The 21,545-nt window shown below is 34.5% G+C and overlaps 1 protein-coding gene across 1 annotated transcript in view; it reads right to left on the reverse strand.

Moving 5' to 3' along the window:
• The window catches only part of SCAPER (S-phase cyclin A associated protein in the ER), a 362,563-nt gene that overhangs the window by 176,124 nt on the left and 164,894 nt on the right, over positions 1-21,545 (reverse strand). The window contains exon 23 of the mRNA XM_051982442.1: positions 1,516-1,642. Coding sequence (XP_051838402.1) covers positions 1,516-1,642 — 127 coding nt within the window. The remainder of the gene's footprint in view (positions 1-1,515; positions 1,643-21,545) is intronic.

Below are 21,545 nucleotides of genomic sequence, written 5' to 3' on the forward strand. Positions count from 1 at the left end.
ACAGTGTAAGAGGTGGCTTTTCTCCTGGCCAAAGCAAATCCTGCACATGCAAGTGACCGTCTGCTATCTCATCTTTTCCCAGAAGAAGGCCTCTATGATCCATACTCTTTCACTTACTTTCAATCTACCTTCATGTCCCAGCTGAAGTCCCATCTTCTAAAAGAAATCTTCCTAGTACTTTTAATTCTAGTCCCTTCCTTCTGCATGTATCTTAGTCACACATATTTGCTTGCATGTTATTTCCCCCATTAGAGTGAGAGAAGGGACTTAAAAAATCCCCTTAGGCTTAGCAGTATGCTAAACATAAAATAGGTGCTTAATAAATGCTGTTTGATTCACTTATTAATTTAGGTTATTATACTTTCAACACTTACCCAGAGCTATAATACATCATGCTGCTCTTAATTCTTACTGTGGGGAAAATTACATTCTGCTTACATATGGTTAAAAGTACCTTACTATATTAAAAAAATCATTTCTAAGAGAATTTCCAATAAAAAAGTAATAGAATCTCAGAGTTGGAATGGATCTCAGAGGTCTGACCTTGTCTAACCTGTCCTCACAGCATGGCTATATCCTCTACATTCCTAAGAACAAGTTAACCAGTTTCTGATTAAAAGTTTCAAGTCATTGGAAGGGGTAGAAGAGGAAGAGAATAAGTATTAATTATGTGCTATGTGCCAGACATTGTGTTAAGGACTTTTCAAATCTCATCTCACTTGATCCCCACAACAATCCTGGGAGCTCAGTGTTATTATTATTTTTATTCTATGTATGGGGACACTGAGGCAGATTGCAGTGAAACAACTTGTTCAAGTCACAAAGTGAATTTGAACTTTAATTTTCCCAGACCAGACTGCTATCCATTGCATCACTGAGCTATCTCATTCAAGCTAGCTGGAAACTTTCTTCTTCTGTGTCACCTATTTTGCTGATAAGTTAGACTCTAATTATTAGGAGAGGTGTTCTTTATATTGAATTGAAATCTACCTTCCTATAATTTCCACCCAGTTTTCCTGATTCTGACCTTCAGAGTCTCATAAAATGAATTACATAACTATTACACATGGTGGTCTTCTAGACAGCTTTGTAGACTGTGATACAGAGACAGAAAAAAGGAAGAGATCTCTAGTTCCTATGACATGTCACAGTGTGCCATCTGAAGTGCACATCCTTTTCAACTATCACAGCATTTCAAAGATCAAAGAATAACTTGAAAACATTCCCAAAGAGAGATGTTCTAGCTTCCATGTGAAAAGATCTTTATGATATTTTCCCAACAATATTAGATCCATCAATGCTCAACAATCATTAGGCTAGTTATCAACAAAACACACAAAACTATTGATTATAGAATCTGCAATGGAATATCATGTCATAAAATCCAATTTTACTTTTTATTTTAACCAAAACTAAAGTAGCAGTTATAGGTGTGTGTGTGTGTGTGTGTGTGTGTGTGTGTGTGTGTGTGTGTGTGTGTGTGTATTAGAAACTAGAAACTGGCAAGTTACATACCTCTTTTTCCAAAATGCGAGAGATTTCACCTAGAGTTCGATCCAAAGCAGAAACCTTATTAACTGCCCATGACCCACTGTCCTGTATGTGAAGTTGCTTTATAATATCTTTTGCCAGTCGCTGTAGCCTAAAACAGAAAAAGGAAGAAAAAATTGGCATTTAGCCAAAGAAAACTCAAAAATTTTACTATTTAGGAATTCTGAAACTCAAATGAATTACAATGGGAAAATATTAGCGTCCATATATAAGTAAGTTTAACTACTCTATAAAAAATGACAGCAAATGAAGAACAAAGCCAGCCTACAATTAATTCCCAATTATCTGCCAGCAGACTTAATATAGTAAATCATATTTCTAATATTCAAGTAAAAGGATTCCCTATTACCATCATCAAGACAATAATTGCAACTTTGAGAAGAAAAAATTTAACAATTATCATATGAGGTAAATCACAGAATCCAATCAGCTCAACAACTTATCTCTAATAGATTTGCATTGCTCTGCAGCATGGCAGTGGATTGAAACTCTAAGAGTTTGGCTTCAAATTATGACTCTGGTGTTTGCTACCTATGCAATTTTGGTTAAGAGGCCATACCATGATTGTGGGTATCCCTTCCAGCTCTAAATTTAAGGGTCTCACATTCTCTCAATGTTTTCTTTTCACCTTTTAATAGATGAGAACCCTAGGTCCCAGGTTATTTAGGTATCCTGCGGACAGTTACACTGATAAAAAATATCAGGGCTGCCATCTGAATTCTGACTCAGTGCAGATCAAGTATTATTTCTAGAAAGTGACACATGGTAAATGCTTAATAAATGTTTTTTCATTCATTCATCCATTTATTTGTTAATTTGCTCTTTTGTTCATTCACTCACTTGACCATAGCTAGATCCTTCACCATAGCCATATCCTAAACAGAGTAAGGAAATAAACAAAATGCTGAGTAAGGAGCAAAAAGAAAAAAAGGAAGGAGAAATTGGACAGCTTTCTAAATCACAAATTTGATCTACAGAATGTGGTTTCATTATTTTCTTTTGAACAAGTATATATTAATTGCTAGAATATAAAATATTAAAATATAAGTAAAAAATAAGTAAAAAGTAAAAAAAAATTCATCCTAAATCAAATTAATTTAGTAAATTATCTGCATCATTTTCACCTTCAATATCTTAGATAATTAAAAACTGATTTGACTCCTTTTCACAGTGGAAAAGTTTCCAGAAACAAGAGTATAGGCAATTGGAAGATAGGTCTTATACTTGGTATTCCAAATAAACGCCTTATAGTAAACACATAATAAATATTTATTAAGAGATATGCTAGTCCAACAGGGGAAAATATTCTTTATTTCTATTTATTGAAACAATGTTATTTCATTCATATAGGTACAATTCATTAGTCTACCACTAATTTTCAAAATGGGATCCACTTTCTCCTCTGCATGTGAAACCAAATCATTTAAATACCTTACTTAATTGCAACGCTAAATATAATCTAAATATATGAAGGAGTAATTAATATAAATTTAACACTATATTCGATTTCACTTTTGATTAAATCAAACAAAACTCTTTGAACATAAACCCATTTTTCCTATCCTCTCTGTCCAAAAGTTAAAAACACAAACAGAAAAATGTAAATTTTTTATTTCTAAATGACAATGGGCTAAAATCCTAATATATTATTATTATTATTATTATTATTTTGCTGAGGTCATTGGACTATTTGCCTAGGGTCACACAGCTAGGAAGTGCTAAGTGTCTGAAACCAGATTTGAACTTGGGTCCTCCTGATTTCAGGACTGATGCTCTATCCACTGCACCACCTAGCTGCCCTAATACATTAATTTTTAAACTAACATTTTCATATATAAACTAATACTGTTATCTACAATTACCAATGATTTAATATTAATGACTACATTTGATGGTCTTTTTTCAATTCTCATTCTTGACTGGTCTGCTGAATTTGACATTAGTTTCTCTCTCTGTCTCATAATAATAGCTTTTTATTTTTCAAAATACATGCAAAGATAGTTTTCAACATTCATCCTTGCAAAATCTTGTGTTCCAAAAATTTCTCCCCCCTTCCCCTGGATAGCAAGTAATCAAATATGGGTTAAACGTGTAATTCTTCTAAACATTTCCATATTTATCATGCTGCACACAAAAAAATCAGATCAAAAGGGAAAAACGAGGGAAAAAAAAACAAGCTTACAACCAACAAAAAGGTGAAAATACTATATGGTGATCTACATTCAGTCTCCACTGTCTTCTCTCTGGCTGTTTCCATCACAAGTTTATTGAAATTGGCTTGAATCATTACATTGTTGAAAAGAGCCAAGTCCATTACAGTTGATCATCACATAATTTGTTGTTGCTGTGTTACCATTTTCTCATGGATACTTAACCACCTTCTCCTCTCTGACTTTCTATGACAATGTACTCTTCTAGTTTTCCTCCTACCGATCTAACCATTTTTATCTCTCATTACTCTTTACCAGGCCTTATATCATGCTCTCTAGTAGTGGATGATTCTCCTAGGGTTGTTTTCTCTTCTATTCTGCTGTCCTCTGTGGAGATGATACAGAAATCAGCCCTTGTCTCTCTCCTGAGCTCCATTTCCTAAATCATCAATTGCCTCCCGGACATTTCAGTAGATGTTCCACTGTTATCTCAAATTTAGCATGTCGACAGAAGAACTTAATATTTCCCCCTCAGTCTTCTCCCAAACATCCCTATTTCTATCAAAGGCACCTCAGTCCTTCCACTCATCAGAGTTTGCAACCTCAGGCTCATCTTTGAGATGCAGCATTCTTCCACACAGCACATATCCAATAAGTCACCAAATCTTGTTATTTCTTTCTAGGTTCCAGGTAGCACAGTGGATAGTGTCATACTTGGGAATCAAAAAGATTTGAGTTTGATATCTCATTTTGAAGACCTCAGACACTTACTAGTTATGTGATCCTAAGCAATCTATTTAAACTTAGCTTTAGTTTCTTCAACTGTAAAAGAAGAGATAATAACCTCTATCTGATAAAGTTGTATGAAGATAGAATTTAATAATGATAATGATAATAAGTAACATGCTTATTTTACTTACTATATGTCAAGCACTCTGCTAAATGCTTTTATAATTATTATCTTATTTGATCCTCATAGTATTTCTGGAAAATAGGTGCTATTATTACTTCCATTTCACAAATGAGAAAACTGAGTCAAACAGATTTAAGTGACTGGGGTTGTATTTGAACTGACTTCAGGCTAGCGTGCAATTATTCACTGTACTACCTCATTGTCCCCAATTTAACTTTAAATTAATATAATACCTGTCTTGTCAACTTTAAAGTGTTATATTTTTTTAAAAAAATAATAAGCTTTTATTATCAAAATATATGCAAAAGTAGTTTCAGCATTCACCTTTGCAAAATCTCATGTTCCAAATTTTTTCTGCTTCCCTTTTTCCTATCCCCCTCCTCTAGACAACAAGGTATCCAATAGATGTTAAAGATGTACAATTCTTCTATACATATTTCCACATTTATCATGTAAAGTGTTCTATTAATGCTATCTATTACCATTAAGATTGCTGTTTCTGACTCCACACCATACACACTCTGGGTCAGTTTTAGTCCTTATCCTTTGCCTGTAGTCTTCTCACTTCAAAGTGACCATATCATGTAACTGCCACGGCAGGTCCAATCTCACATTTGATGCTCTCTGCCTGTGAGAACTTGGCAAAGTCACCCAACTGCCATAGATCTCAGTTGTTTCACATGTAAAATGAGGTGGTTGGACTAGATGGCCTATGAAGTTCCTGCTAACCTCTAGACTTGGCTCCAGCCATTCCAACACAAGCCATTTCACAGCAGACGCCAGCAGTTTCCTAATGTCTCTATAATCAACTATAAACTACTCCCTTTGACGCCAAAATTGGTCCTAAATGAGCTTTTCCTGTCTTTTGTTCATCCTATGGTCCAGCCAACTGGCTTTGTCTTTGTTTCATAAGCACAACACTCAATCTGCCTATTTGCTCTGCCCATTTCCACTGGCCATCTTCCACATCCGGAATTCATTCACCATCTCACCTATAACGCCTCCCTTTCCCACCCCGGCTTCTGCCTCTTTGAATAAGCTTGTTTGCTCTAAGACATAGGTCCGGCACCACCTTTTGTAAGATGTATTCCTAACTCCCCCCAACAACTAGTGTTCCCCCCAAATTATCTTGTATTTATCTGTGCATGTTTATTCTGTACATACTCATCATCTATGTATATGTTATCTTCCCTGGTATAATTTAAGTTCCTTGCAACTAAGAAATTTCTTATTATTTTAAACACATATTCTGATTAACTGATAAAATATTGGTAACAGGTTTTACTTTGTGACACTTTATCCCTATGCTTTGGAATATCATATTCCAATCTCTCATCTCCTTAAAAGTGGCAGTAATCAACTCTTCTATTATCCTGAATGTGGTTCTTTGGTACTTGAATTCTTTCTTTTGGACTATTTTTAGTATTTTCTTTAATAGGGAAAAGTCTGGATATGGGCTATGAAGCTGCTGGGAGTTTTCCATTTGCAGTCCCTTTAGCAAGGTGAAGAGTGGGGTTTTAAAAATATTTTCATTTTATCTCCTAGTTCTAAGAGAGATGGGCATTTTATTCTTAAAATATATTCTTGTGATGCTTTTTTGGGGGGTGAAAGATGATTTTCGTCTGATGATTCTTGGATTATAATTCCTTGATTTTTTTCTAGGAAAGTTGTTGTTTATATTATATTCATTGCTTTTTCTTAAATATTTTGGTTTTGTTGTAACACTTCTTATTGTTTCATAGAGTTGTTTTCTGCTTAGCTCATCCTAATTTTCAGGGTATTTAATCCATTGATAAAGTTTATCAATGTTCAAAATATTATTATTATTTCTTAGCCAGAATGTCCTTTTCTCTGAGTTGCTATGTGGATTTGTTGTGGAATTACTCTTCTGGGCTTAACCCTTGGGTATATCTTAGTCCAGTGTATTTCTTTATTGACTTTGACCTTTTCTTCTCTTTACTCAAGTTTCCAGCCTCAGTTTCTGTGTAGTGGGCTTGAGAATAACTCTGCTTCTGTATTCCGGGATAAGCAAGGATAAGATCTTGTTTAGTTCTAAGTGTAGGGGCAAAAGCTAGGTTCTACCATTTACAGGAATTCTCTAGATCTGTGTTGTGCCATGATTCAGATCTGTGCTGTCTAGAGGAAAGATTAGGAATACCTTGTGTGGATACTGGTTTGGGTGCAAGACTGCTTAGAAACTGTTCTGAATGTATATCATTTTGTAATTAGAACTCTAGGGCTGTCCTACACAGGGAACCACTTGGGCCTATTTCCTGGAATACCTTGCATTGGAACCTTTTTATGGCCTGTCTCTTCAGAGGGTTCTATGAAGATTTCCCCAGGATTCCTTCCCCACACACTGGCTTGTTTCTGTTCAGGGTTTCCACAGAATTCTAGGAGATTTTTATATTGTCTGGAAAAACCCGATAGCTGATTTTCTTTGACTTTTTTAAAAAAATTAATATCTCTTCTGTGCATTTTTTTTTTACTAAGGTAACTATAAATAGGCTGGTGAGATCTAGGCTCTTGTGGACACTAATGCCACCATCTTCCCAAAATTGTTTGGAATTTCTTATATTTATTATATAATAATTAAGTAATTAGGTGGCATAGTAAATAGAAGGTTTCTGAAAGACTTGAAGTTAAATCATATCTCAGTCATTTACTAGTTATGTGATCTTGGGCAAATTATTATTATTTGGGGGAGGGGAGGAGTTGGAATTTTTATTTTTAAATTTAAAAAATTTCTATTCTTTCTACTAGATTGTTGTTGTTGTTTTAGTTTATAGCATTTTATTTGTTCCTTATTTTTTCCATTATTTATTTATGTAAAGATAGTTTTCAACATTCCCCTTTGCAAAACCTTGTGTTCCAAATTTTTTTCCCTTCCTTCCTCTCTTCCCTTCCCCTGGACAACATATAATCAAATATAGCTTAAACATGTACAACTCTCCTAAACATATTTTTATATTCGTCATGCTTCATAAGAAAAATCAGATCAAAAGAGAAAAGAAACTTAAAAAAGAAAAAAAAAAGCAAACAAAAAGGTGAAAATACTATGTTGTGATCCACTTTCAGTCTCCATATTTCTTTCTCTGGATGCAGATGACTCTTTCCACCACACGTCTATTGGAATTGCTTTAAATCATTGCATTGCTAAAAAGAGCCAAGGCCATCCTAGTTGATCATCACATAATTTTGCTTTTACTAGTATATACAATGTTCTGCTCACTTCACTCAGCATCAGTTCATATAAATCTTTCTAGGTTTTTCTACTGATTGTTTCTTATAGAACATTATATTCCATTCCATCAATATACCATGACTTATTCAGTCATTCTCCAATTGATGGGTATCCACTCAATTTCCAATTCTTTGCCACTACAAAAAGGGCTGCCACACAATGTTTTTCATATGTGGGTCCTTTCCCCCTTTTTATGATTTCTTTGGGCTACAGGCCCAGTAGAAACATTGCTGGATCAAAGGGTATACATAGTTTCATAGCCTTTTGGGGATAGTTCCATATTGTTTTCCAGAATGGTTGGATCATTTTACAACTCCACCTACAATGTATTTATGTCCCAGTTTTCCCACATCCCCTCCAATATTTATCATTATCTTTTCATGCCATCTTAATCACAGAGGTGTGAAGTAATACCTCCAAGTTGTCTTAACTTACATTTCTCTAATCAATAATGACTTAGAGCATTTTTTCACATGACTAGAAATAATTTTAATTTCTTTGTCTGAAAATTGTTCATATCCTTTGAGTAACAGTTGGGGAATGGCTTCTATTCTTATAAATTTGAGCCAGTTCTCTATATATTTTAGAAATGTGGTGTTTATTAGAAACAGTGGCTCTAAAAAATTTCCCCCAGCTTTCTGCTTCCCTTCTAATTTTGGCTGCACTGGTTTTGTTTATGCAAAACCTTTTCAATTTAATATAATCAAAATTATCCACTTTACATTTTGTAAGATTTTCTAGTTATTCTTTGGGCATAAATTCTTCCCTGCTCCACAGTAGATTATCCCTTATTCTCCTAATTTGTTTATATAATCACTTTTTATGTCTTAATCATGAACTCATTTTGACCTCATCTTGTTATAGGATGTTAGCATTGGCCAATGCTTAGTTCTTGCCACACTATTTTCAAGTTTTCCCAGCAATTTCTGTCATATAGTGAGTTCCTATCCCAGAAGCTGGAGTGTTTGGGTTTAGCAGTCATTGACTATTGTATCTTGTGAACCTAACCATTCCACTGATGAACCACTCTTATTCTTTAGCCAGTACCAAATGGTTTTGGTGATCACCACTTTGCAATATAGTTTTAGTTCTGGTACAGCTAGGTCACTTTCCTTTACATTTCCTCCCCTAATAATTCCCTTAATATTCTTGATCTTTTTTTCTTCCAGATAAATTTCATTATTTTTTTTTCTAGCTTTAGTAATTTCTTAGCAGTTTGATTGGTATGGAACTGAATAAGTAGATTAATTTAGGTACAATTGTCACTTTATAAGGTCATTAACTTGGCCTATCCAAGAACACTTGATATTCTTCCAAAATATTTTGTAATTGTGTTCATATAATTTCTGCCTTTGTCTTGGCAGGCAGACTTCAAAATATTTTATATACTACCGTCATTTTAAATGGGATTTCTTTATTTCATCTGCAAAGAGGGATAATTTTGTTTACTTATGATCTATTCTAATTCCTTCAATTTATTTTCTTCTTTTATTGCTGATGTTAACATGTTTAATACAATACCGAATAATAATGGTACCAATGGCAACCCCTGATCTTACTGGAAATGTCTCTTGCTTATTTTAATTACATATAATGTTTGCTGATAGTTTTACATAGATGCTACTTATCATTTTAAGGAAAACTCCATTTATTTGTATGTTCTCTTGTGTTTTTAAGGGGAATAGCTATTGTATTTTATCAAATGTTTTTTCTGCATTAATTGAGATAATCATACGATTTGTTGTTTGATTACTGACATGATCAATTACACTGATAGTTTTCCTGATATTGAACACCTGCATTCTTGGTATAAATCCCATTTGGGGCATAGTGTATTATCCTGGTAACAAGTTGCTATATCTCTCTGCTAATATTTTAGTTAAGATTTTTGCATCAATAATCCATTAGGGAAACTGGTTTACAATTTTCTTTCTCTATTTTAGCCTTTCCTGGTTTAGGTATCAGTACCATATCTGTAAAAATTAACTGATAGAATGCCTTCCTCTATTTTTCTAAATAGCTAATATATAATTGGAATTAATGACTCTTTAAATGTTTGGTAGAATTCACTTGTAAATCCATCTGGCCCTTGATTCTTTTTTTTTTCTTGGGGAGTTCATATGGTTTTTCAAATCTTTTTTTTTTTTTAATGGGACTATTTAAATATTTTATTTCTTCATCTGTTAATCTAGGAAATTTATATTTTTGTAAGTATTCATGCATTTCACTTAGATTACCAGTTTTATTGGCACACAATTGGGCAAAATAGCTTCCAGTTATTGGTTTAATTTCTTCTTGGGAGAAGAATAACTTCACCCTTTTCATTTTTGATATTGATAATTTGGCTTCCTTCTTTCCTTTTTCTAATCCAATTAACAAAAGGATTATCTATTTTGTTGGTTTTTTTTTTTTTTTCACAAAACCAATTTAGTTGTTTAGTTCAATAGTTTTCTTTCACTTTTATTAATCTCTCCTTTAATTGTTCAGAGTTTATAATTTGGTATTTAATTGGGGATTTTTAATTTGTTCTTTTTCTAGCCTTTTTAGTTGCATGCCTAATTCATTGATCTTCTCTTTCTCTTATTTTATTCATGCAAGCATTTAGAGATATGAAATTTTTCCTAAGAACTGCTTTGGTTGCATTCCATAAATTTTATTATGTTGCCTCACTATTATCATTCTCTTGGATGGAATTATTGATTGTTTCCATGATTTGTGGTTTGACCCACTCATTCTTTAGGATTATATTATTTAGTTTACAATTAATGTTTGGTCTATTTTTCTATGGTCTTTTATTACACATAATTTCTATTGCATCATGCTATAAAAAGGTTGCATTTACTATTTCTGCCTTTCTGCATATGATTGTGAAGTTTCTATTTCCCAATATATGGTCAATTTTTGTGTAGGTGCCATGTACCACTGAGAAAAATACATTCCTTCCTATCCCCATTCAATTTTCTCCAAAGGTCTGTCAAACCTAACTCCTCTAAAATTTTATTCACCTCTTTAATTTCTTTTTTTTGTGGTCCAATTTATCTAGTTCTGATAGGGCCCCTGCTAGTATAGTTTTCCTATTTATTTCTTCTTATAACTCATTTAACTTCTCTAAGAATTTGGATGCTGTGCCATTTAGTGCATATATGCTTAATATTGATATTACTTCATTATCTCTGGTACCCTTTAGCATGATGTTTTCCTTCCACATTTCTTTTAGTTAGATATATTTTTGCTTTTGCTTGATCTGTGATCAGGATTGCTACTCCTGATTTTCTTACTTCAGCCAAGTATAATATTCTTCTCCAACCTTTTACCTTTATTCTCTATGTATCTCTCTGTTTTAAATGCACTTCTCATAAAAAATATATTGTAGGATTCTTGCTGTTTAATACACTCTGCTATATGCTTGTTTCATGGGAGAGTTCTTTCCATTCACATTTACCATCCTATTTTCCCCCTATTTCTCTCTCCTTTCACTCTTTCCCTCCTCACCAATGTTTTGCTTCTGACTACCAAGTCCCTGAATCTGTCCTTTTTTTCAGCCCCCCCTTTTTTATCTCCCCTTCTTCTTCTGCCTTCCTCCTATAAGCTTTACCCTTTTCTTTCCTTTTTTCCCTCCTAGTTCCCTATAGGGTGAGACAAATTTACAAATTTAGTTGTGCCAAACTAAGTACATATGTTATTCTCTCTTTGAGCCAAATATGATGAGATTAAGGTTCAAACAATGCTCAACTGTAATAGGTCTTTTATGCTTCTTCATGTGATATAATTTATCCCATTTTACTTCCTCTTTCCTTTTCTCCCATTACAATCCCCTTTCTACCCTTAATTTATTTTTTATATCATTACAATAAAGTCAACTTATAACTATATCCTCTAAGTATACTCTTTCTAACTGCTTTGACAAAGATACAGTCTCAAGAGTTACATGTATCATCTTCCCATGTAGGGATGTAGACATTTTGACCTTTAAAAAAAAGTGATGGTTTTTTTTGAGTCCTATATTTGAAGATACAATTTTCTATTTAACTCTTGTCTTTTCATCAGAAATGATTGAAAATGGATGAAAAGACTTCTATTTCATTGAATGACCAACTTTTCCCTTGAAACAATGCTTAATTTTACTGGACAGTTGATTCTTGGTTGCAGTGCAAGCTCATTTGTCTTCTAGAATATTATATTCCAGGCCCTCCAATACTTTAGATCCTAGATAATCCTAATTGTGACTCCTTGATATCTGACTTCTTTCTTTCTGGCTGCCTGTAATATTTTCTCCTTGATCTGATAGTTCTGGAATTTAGTTACAATATTCCTTGGAGTTTTCATTTTGGGGTCTCTTTCAGGAGGTGATTAGTGAATTCTTTCAATGAGTATTTTACCCTCTGGTTCTTGGATATCAAGGCAGTTTTTCTTGATGGTTTCTTAAAAGATGCTGTCCAGGCTCTCTCTCTCTCTTTTTTTTTTTCATCACATCTTTCAGATAGTCCAATAATTCTTAGAGTCTCTCTTGGATCTATTTTCCAGATCATTTGTTTTTTTCCAATGAAGTATTTTATATTTTCTTCTATTTTTTCATTTTTGTTTGATTACTGATGTCTCATTGAGTCATTCACTTCCATTTGTCCAATTCTAATTTTTAGTGAATTATTTTCTTCAGTTAGCTTTTCTTTTTTTTTTTTTTTTAATTTCCTTTTACATTTGGCCAATTGTAATTTTAAAGGAGTTGTTTTGTTCAGTGAATATTTTTCCAATTTTATTTTTAGCAGTTGTTTTCTTTTTCCCTTTTGCCAAATTTATTTTTAATAATTTGTTTTCTTCAGTTAATTTCTGTGCTTCCTTTTTCCAAGCTTTCATAATTCTCCTACATAGCCCTCAATTCTTTTCCTCATTTTTCTTTTCTCTCTTTCTTTTAAGATCCTTTTTGAAACCTTCCAAGAGAGTCTTTTAAGCTGGAGACCAGTTCACATCCCACTTTGAGGCTTCACCTGAAGGCATTTTGATTTTGCTGTCCTCTTCTGGATTTGTGTTCTAATCTTCCCTATCTCCACAGTGGCTTTCTATAATCACAGCTTTTTTTCATTTTTTTTGCTCATTCTAAAAAGTTGAGCTTTGCTCCTTGGGCACTGGGGAGATTGTCCAAACTTCTTTTGCAGAGGGGTAGGATCCTCTGTTAGACTGCACTGGAGCTGGTGATGCTGCAGGCTTTCTACTGAGCTGGGTAAGCCTAGCCAAGTCTCACCTGTTATGCTGGGGTTTAAGGGCTCATAATTTGCCTTCTGTGATTGCTTTGGAGATCTATTGGAACTGTCTTGGATCACCGCATTCCTGAAAAGTGCCAAGTCTATCATTGCTGATCATCACACAGTATTGCTGTTCCTATATATAATGTTAGTTCTGCTCACTTCATTCAGTATCAGTTCATATAAGTCTCTCCAGGCTTTTCTGAAATCAGTCTGTTCATCATTTGTTATATAGAATAAGAATATTTCATTATATTCATATACCACAACTTTATAAAGCCATTTTCCCAGTTGGTGAGTATCCATTCAGTTTCCAACTCCTTGCTTAGGAAATTCATTTAACCCATTTGCCTCAGTTTCCTCATCATAAATAATATATGTAAAATACTTTGAAAACCTTAAAGGATTATTATATGTTAAATATATCTCCCTTGGGCAACATAATTGTTTCTTCTTACTCTTTCTTTTTCAGACGGGGATTTCAGACCATTTACAATTAATCCAAAAAATTCTACTTGATCTATTCTGGAGATTTCCCCCCTTTTTTTGGTTTTTAAGGTTATTTAAAAAGTGAAATTTATTTTACATCTTTATGAATATTTTTATTGCTTTAATAAGCACAGCAAAATATTTGTATCTTAAAAGCAGAAACTTTGTGTAAATCTTTGCATGGTAGCTTAATTTCTTTATAGTTAGTTTTGATTTTAAGATTACTATCATCTTTCTTTTTTGCCTTCTCCTTCACCCTTTCTTTGATTACCGTTTCTTTTTTTTCACACCTACAATTTCATTAGTATAGGGAACTCCACATAAGGGACTTCCCTTTACTCTTGTAGATTGGCAACTGCTCTGAAGTTCTTAAACTTGAAGAGTTTGGTTGCAGTAATAAGAGGTAATAACAAAGAGATTATCTATTACAGAAATGACTTGAGGCCATGCTTTTTAACTCTGAATTGTCTTCTTTATCTACTATTATACATCCTTTTACCAATTTTCAACACTTCTAAATTTATAAACTTAATATGCTTCTGCTCTTTTATCTCATTCTCTTAATTATAATGTGAGGTGTTCTCTTCTTTAAAATATAATGGTTCTCTGGGAGCAGGTTTCTTGGGGAGGTTTTCTAGAGGCAGCCTTAGTTTCGGTTCAGAGTAATAATCACTCCAAATACAGCCAGCTGATAACATTCAAACGTTTATTTTCTCCAAAAGCTCTTGCAGCTTGTCCTTTGCCTCTGCTTTCTTCAGCCTCCAGCTAGCACAAAGGTGGAAGATGGAATGAAGCTGACTCCACCTCCGAGAGTGGGCTTGTAGACTTCCTCCCAGAGTGCTCTTTGGCCCTAAGAGCTTCTTGCTTATAGAGCTCTCTAAAGGTGTGAACACAAGCATTGTTTCTATCAGTTCCACTTAGTACCTTGTTTCAAGTTCTGGCCCATAACATCTCCTTGTAAAATCAGATCAATCATACTGAACTATGCTAAATTAGATAATTATTGTCTCTATCAATTCTAATGACTTAACAGCTTGTAAGGATTCTAACAATAATGTGAGTTTTGAATTTTCAAATGCTAATTTATTTCTTTTTCTCATACAAAATCATGAATATGTATGTATAACTAACAATAACAGATTGAGAGCAACCAATTTTGTAAATAATAATAATAAACTTTCTCCTTATCTGAAATTACTTCCCTGACTATAGGGAACTTTTTATTTGGTGACTTTTTGAAAAAGGTATTTGAATTTTTCTTGATATCTGTATACTCTTCTGCTCTTGAATAAAATGTCTAATTTTGCTGAGATAATTTTTAATAAGGTATTATTCTTCAATGATGAGCAATATGATTTCAGAAATCTAGGTTAGAAAGACCTACATGAACTAATGCTGAGTGAAGTGAGCAGAACATTGTACACAGTAACAACAAGATTATGTGATGATCAACTGTGATGGACTTGGCTTTTCACAACAATGTGCTGACAAGGCAATCCCAATAGAATCACACACAGAGATAAACTATGGAGACTGAATGTGGATTGAAGCATAGTATTTTCACATTTTTGTTTGTTTCTTTCTTGATTTTTTTTCCATTTTTGTCCGATTTTCTTATATAACTTGACAAGTTCATGTTTAAAAGTATGTTTAAAAGGACTGCACATATTTAAAATATATCAGATTGCTTGCTCTCTTGGGGAGGCAAGAGGTAAGGAGAGGTAGAGAGAAAAATTTAGAACATAAATTTTTACAAAAATGAATGTTGAAAATCTTTACATGTATTTGGAAAAAATGAAATATTATTGAAAAAATTATTCTTCTAAGATTTATGCTTATTTACACAAATACATAAACACATATATACATGTACATACATACATACAAACCATCCTCTGCCCCTTAAACTCCCCATATATGCACATAAAAAAACCTGTGAGTTCTTGATAATATAGTCACCTAAAAATTTGCAGAGATTCTAATGGGCATTTTTATTAGTGCCACCGAATGGTCACAATATCAGGAGAGAGAAGAGGGAGTACTGGGGAGATGCTACATAAGTGAAACCAACAGGTATTAGCAACAGAATGGATGGGGTAGGAGTAAAAGAGAGAGAGTAATCCAAGAGGACTCTAGATTGGGAGCTTAGTATGTGACTCATGCTTCATTATTAGAGTATAGCAAAGCTACTAAAAAGGCAAAACTGAATAAATTATTAATTATCTAGAGTTGACAAATGTGTAAAGAAACCAAGGAAAAAATAGGCACACTAATATACTGTTTCTAGAGTTATGAACTGCTACAACTATCCAATAAGTCAATTTGGAATTATGCTATCAAAGTGGTTAATAACTCAGAGATCCCACTCTTTGGTCAGCAAGAAGATCTAATGTGGAAAGGCCTAATATGCACCATAATGTTTGTAGCAACATTTTTTTTTGATGGTAGCAAAGAATGAGAACTCAAATGGATAGATAAATGGATAAAAAGGGTTAATGGGGAAAATGGATTAAAAAAGGAGAAAGTTAATGAAAAATTACTGTATCAGAAAAAACAAGGAATATGAAGACTATAGGTGAGGCATGAGGAATCTATTAATTGAAGCCAAGTAAAGGAAAATAAATAAAACAGTTCTGTCAATGTGAACAGCAAAAGCAGCAGGAAAAAAATGAAATAATGCCACATTGAAGAAGAGGTATAAGAGAATAACTATTTTCATTTTTTGCAAATGAAGGGGATTATGGATATCTAATACTATATATTACCAAACTTGATTTGTTCTGTTACATTGCCCTTTTGGTCTTTTTTGTTTATAAGAGAAAACTCTCAGAATAGGAGAGGAAAAAAGAGAGAATGACATATTGGGAAAACTAAAGTGATACAGAAATAAAGCATATCATTAAAATAATTATTGAAAAGAAATATTTATAACTCTTAAAATGCTAACCACATATTTTAATACAAAGTAGTTTTTGAAAAATAGAAAAAGGAAAAATAAAATACTCTTTTTAAGCTACAGAAAAAAAATAAAGCAGAATGAAATCGTAACATAAATAAATGGAGCAGAAAAAATGGAAATTGAAACAATCAGCAAAATTTATAAAAATCTCTAAAGGGATATTTTAAAATTGATAACAATTTTATAAAAATATATGGCATATGGGCAAAAAGGCTCAACACATCCTTTTTCTCTTCTGCATCTATTAAATTCCTTGACAACATCCCCTCATTTTCTTCTCCTTAGCTTCCATCTGGGATGAAGAAGTGGCCTTTTTTTTTCTCATCCTGGCCAATCAGTGACCCTTCACATACATTTGATCCTGTGCTATTGCTTCCCACCTCTTGGATCTTTTTTTAACCTCTCCTTTTCTACTGATCGTTCCCTGCTGCTCACAAACATGTCTTGATCTCTCTTCCCCAAAAAATAAGAACAATCACCAAAAAACCCTCTTCATTTAACTCTACTAGCCCCTCAAACTATTGTATACTCTCTCTCTCTCCTGTTTCATAGCAAAACCATTGGAAAAAGCTGTCACCTGTTGCCTCCATATTCTCACCTCTTGTTCCCTTCTCAGTCTGATGCATTTTGGCTTCTCAACCTCCATCACTCAACTGACACTTCTGTCTCTAAATTTCCTAAATCTCTTACTTGTCGAATCTTATAATCTGCACTAATGAACATTGCGGATTGCCCTGCAATCCAGACACTCTTTTCCTTGGGCTTTTAGGATGCTGTCCTTTCCTAGATTTCCTTCTGTCTGTCTGACAGCTTCTTATTCATAATCTTAACTAATCAATCATTGAACTTGTGCCCACTAACTTTGGGAGAACCCCGACTCTCTTAGTTCCTATTTTCTTCTTTCTCTAAATTATCTTGGTGACCTCAACCTATCAGTTACTACAGATTTAATTATCATCTCAATGAGATAACTTACAGATTTATATTTATCCAACCCCAGCCTCTCTCTTCAGCTTTAGTCCTACATCATAAACAACATACTGGATAATCAGAAATAAATATTTCTAAGGCATCTCAAACTTAACCTCTCCAAAACAGAATTCATTATATTTCCTCTCAAATCCATACCACTTCCAAACTTTCCAATTTTTATGAACAGTAATCTGTTCTTCCAGTCACTCGAGCATATAATCAGAGTATAATAATATTTGAATCCTCACTCAGTCTCATCCCATATATTTAATTAGTTGCTAAGTCTATCTCTACAATATTCCTCTCATTCATTTTTTCCTTCTTTCTTCCCTCCCTCCTTCCTCTGTCTGCCTCTGTCTCCACCCAACTACTCACACCACCCCGCAACATTTCTCAGCTGGACAAAAGCCTACTAATTAGTCTCGAGCTCTCATCTTTCCTTCAGAGTTGCCAAGATGATTCTTTTCTAAAGTATAGGATTGACCATAGAATTCCGCTATGGTTTCTGGTTGGCATTTAAAGACCTTGACCAATGGCCCCCAACCTACCTCTGCAGTTTTATTAAACATCACCCGCTTTTCTGCAGTATACAGTCCAGCCCATTTACATTCTATATGGCACTCTGTTTGTTTTGGATGCCTTTTCACTACATATCCTCCCATGCCTAGAAGGGATTCTCTCCTTACTACCACCCTAGAATCTCAGTTTCTATTGAACTGGATCTCTAGCAACTCTCAAACATGATGTCTTTCCTCATTTCTACTCCCCAACTGCTGTAGTTCTCTGCTCTCTTCTTTCAGAAGAAATTAATAATTAATTAATAATCTTGCTTTTATTTTATATAGACCTATCTATGTACATACTGATTTCCTCTATAAGCTCTCTGAATGAAGAGTCTGCTTCATTATTTTTTCTTTGCATTCTCTAAAACTAGAACAGTATTTGGCTCAGACTATGTCTCTAACAAGGAGCAGCTGGGCAATGCAGTAGATAGAATGCTGGGCCTAGAGTCAGGAGACTCATTTTCCTAAATTCACAACCAGTCTCAGATACTTACTAGCTGGGTGACCCTGGGCAAGTCACTTACATCATTCAACCCTGTTTACCTCAGTTTCCTTGTTATAAAATGAGCTGGAGAAGGAAATGGCAAACCACCCCAGTTATTCTGCCAAGAAAACCCCAAATGGGATCACAAAGAGTTGGACATGACTGGAAACGACTGAAAAACAAGAAGTTCCTAATAAATCCTTCTTTGTTGATTGACTAATCACCATAGTACTTCAGATGTATTCTGAAAAGCATTAAATATACTGAATATAATGTCCTTCCTTACTCTGTTCGCTATATTTCATTCATTTGTCTAAGATTACTTTCGCATTTTGGAAGCTACTTCATGTTGCTGACTTGTGTTGAAGTGACAGCACAGTAACTCTCTTGTTTTACTACACATGTACATGTTTTTAAACCCAAAGGACCTTATTAGATTCTGAACTTACCTTGTCTGTACTCTAAGCAGTTTTCTAGACTAAAAGCTATAGATAAAAAGCTGACTGGTGCTAGTGGAAAGAATTCCATCACCCAGAAGTTCCCTAAATCAATTAAATTACAGGCTCTCTAGTTCCTTATTCCTTATTAGGTTCAGTTAACTGTTCCACAAAATTTTATATTTTTAATTATATCATTGCCTCATGCTTTTCTTGATTTTCCCTCACTTTAACTGTCCTTCCTTCCTCAAATAGAGATGAACTCCCTGAGTTGGAAATGATATTATGGGTGTCAATAATTATAAATACAGCTTAGAAGCAGAGAAGTAAAAGAAGTGTGTACATGCACGTGTGTGTATATGCATATATGTGTCCCTGTATGTGTGTGAGTGGAGGAGGGGTGAGTAAAGGTGGGGGAGAGCACTGGACTCAAGGGAAAGAAGGTCCGGGTTCAAATATTGGGTCTGGCACTGTCTACATGTGTAATTAAGGGCAAGCCACAAGGCCTCTCTAACTGGCAGTTTCTTCATCTATAAAAAGAAGATAAAAATAAATTAAGTGAGTACCTCAAATGGTCATTGAGAAGAACTTACTTTCAATCAGTTAGCCTTAAAATATTTGTCATTTTAAAATCTGCCCATATTTCCTGTTAATGATGTGAGGTCTTATACTGCGTTGACATTTTGAAAAAGGGCTTTTCAACCCCTTCAGCCTTCCTTATTTTTACTGGCCTAAGAAGGGGTTCTTTGTTTATTAACTTGACTCTCCCTTAATCAGATTATTTAAGACCTTCTCTCTCAGGATATACACTAAATATTCACAGACTTACTATTTTCAAGATAAATTTTTTTCAGCATGCAGACTATTTAATCCTTCAGAGGTGGGTCCCTGGGATGCTGTCACACATCACTACCTTTCAATAAGACGGCTCCTGGCTGCTGTTGATGCCTTCCACTTCCCAAATCCCAAACCCTGACTTGTCCCAGAAGCCCTGCAGATTGCTGAGCGGTTCTGCTGGCTAGCTTTTTGATGTGCAGTGCTGGCAGAGATTTGTAAGCTGTCAGCTAGGTATAGTAGCAATTAATACTGGCTCATTGGAGTACTCCCAAGTTCTAATGTGAAACGTCCAAAGCCAGCTTCTTAGGTAACAATCTCCAAACAATTCTTCTAGGATACCAAGATTCCCCTGAAGGCTGGTTTCCACCCTAAATAAGGCAGGTCCTCCTGTTACAGAGGTCTGGGGGCAGAGAGTAGAAAATAATCTTTATTGATGAAAAGTCCACATACTAAAATAACATAAGGCCTAGTGCTTGTCACATTAAGGTTCACGTCCTCCCCAACTCCCGTTTAGGAATATTAAGTTACTTTTCTGAGATTATTTGATTTCAGTTCTCTTAAAGATTTGATTTAATTTCCTGGTAATACATGATATTAACCCAGAACTGAGCTACTGGTTCATTCTGTTTAGTTTAGAATTCCTAACATTATTGAACTTGAGAGCAATCATTAGGAACTTTAAGGACTTACTGAGTGGAAAGATACTTAGTTTCAGAAATGTGAATTTTTCTGATGCTACTGAAAATTAATTTTTCAATTAGATTGTACCTCAATATTGTTTCTATTTATTCAGGAAAGCAAAATAACTTAGATGTTACTACTTCCTATTTTAGAAACTAATATCGAAAGTTTATCATATTAAATATTTTTCAAGAAGCCTAAAGGGGTTAAAGAGAATTCCAATTCTTTTTCCTCTAAATGATAGCTTTTTATTTTATTTTTTTATGCTTTTATGTTGTACCTTTTTTATAGCTTTTTATTTTCAAAATATATGTGAAGATGGTCTTCAAAATTCACCCCTGTAAAACCTTATATTCCAAATTTTTGAGAATTCCTATTCTTAAAGAGTTTTGAACAACAAAGTTTCTCCTGTCTTGATTTACAACTCATACAACTCTCATGTACTCCCACCACTATTACCAATCAGGGTGGTAAGACCTGATGAGGCAAAGTGCATAGTCCTTTATGGGCAGGCCCCAGGTTGATCCCCTCTGCAATGGCCCTCATGCTGGCAGGGCTGAGTATCCCAGAGGACAATCATGATGTGGCTACATTTCACCTCTCAGTGTACTAGGGATCATCATATTAGGGAGGGATATACACCTCCCTCCTCCCCACTATTGCTGGCAAATGTGCTTCCATTTACAGAAACAGCTGCTCACAATGATGACATGTTAAGTCTAAGGAGGTAAAAGAAGGAAGGATTGTAACTGCAGAAGTGCTCACACAAGAGTCCTGCAGGAACAGATCACAGTCTACACCTAACCTGGGTCACAGTCTCATCAGTGTATTCATCACCTGTGAGGGAGGTGAGTGAGGAAAGGCCTGTGCTCAGGCACTGTACTTGACCAACACTTTCCTGGACTACAGCGGCTCCCCTGCTCATACTCCTCGACTGCAACGCTAGGACTCCTCTCTTGCAGTTTCAGGGCTGGACGGAGCATTCTCCGGAGGCTGTCGGCTCTAGGGAAAGGAGATTCCCCCTG

Source organism: Antechinus flavipes, chromosome 2 (assembly GCF_016432865.1).
Source record: "Antechinus flavipes isolate AdamAnt ecotype Samford, QLD, Australia chromosome 2, AdamAnt_v2, whole genome shotgun sequence".
Lineage (NCBI taxonomy): Eukaryota > Metazoa > Chordata > Mammalia > Dasyuromorphia > Dasyuridae > Antechinus > Antechinus flavipes.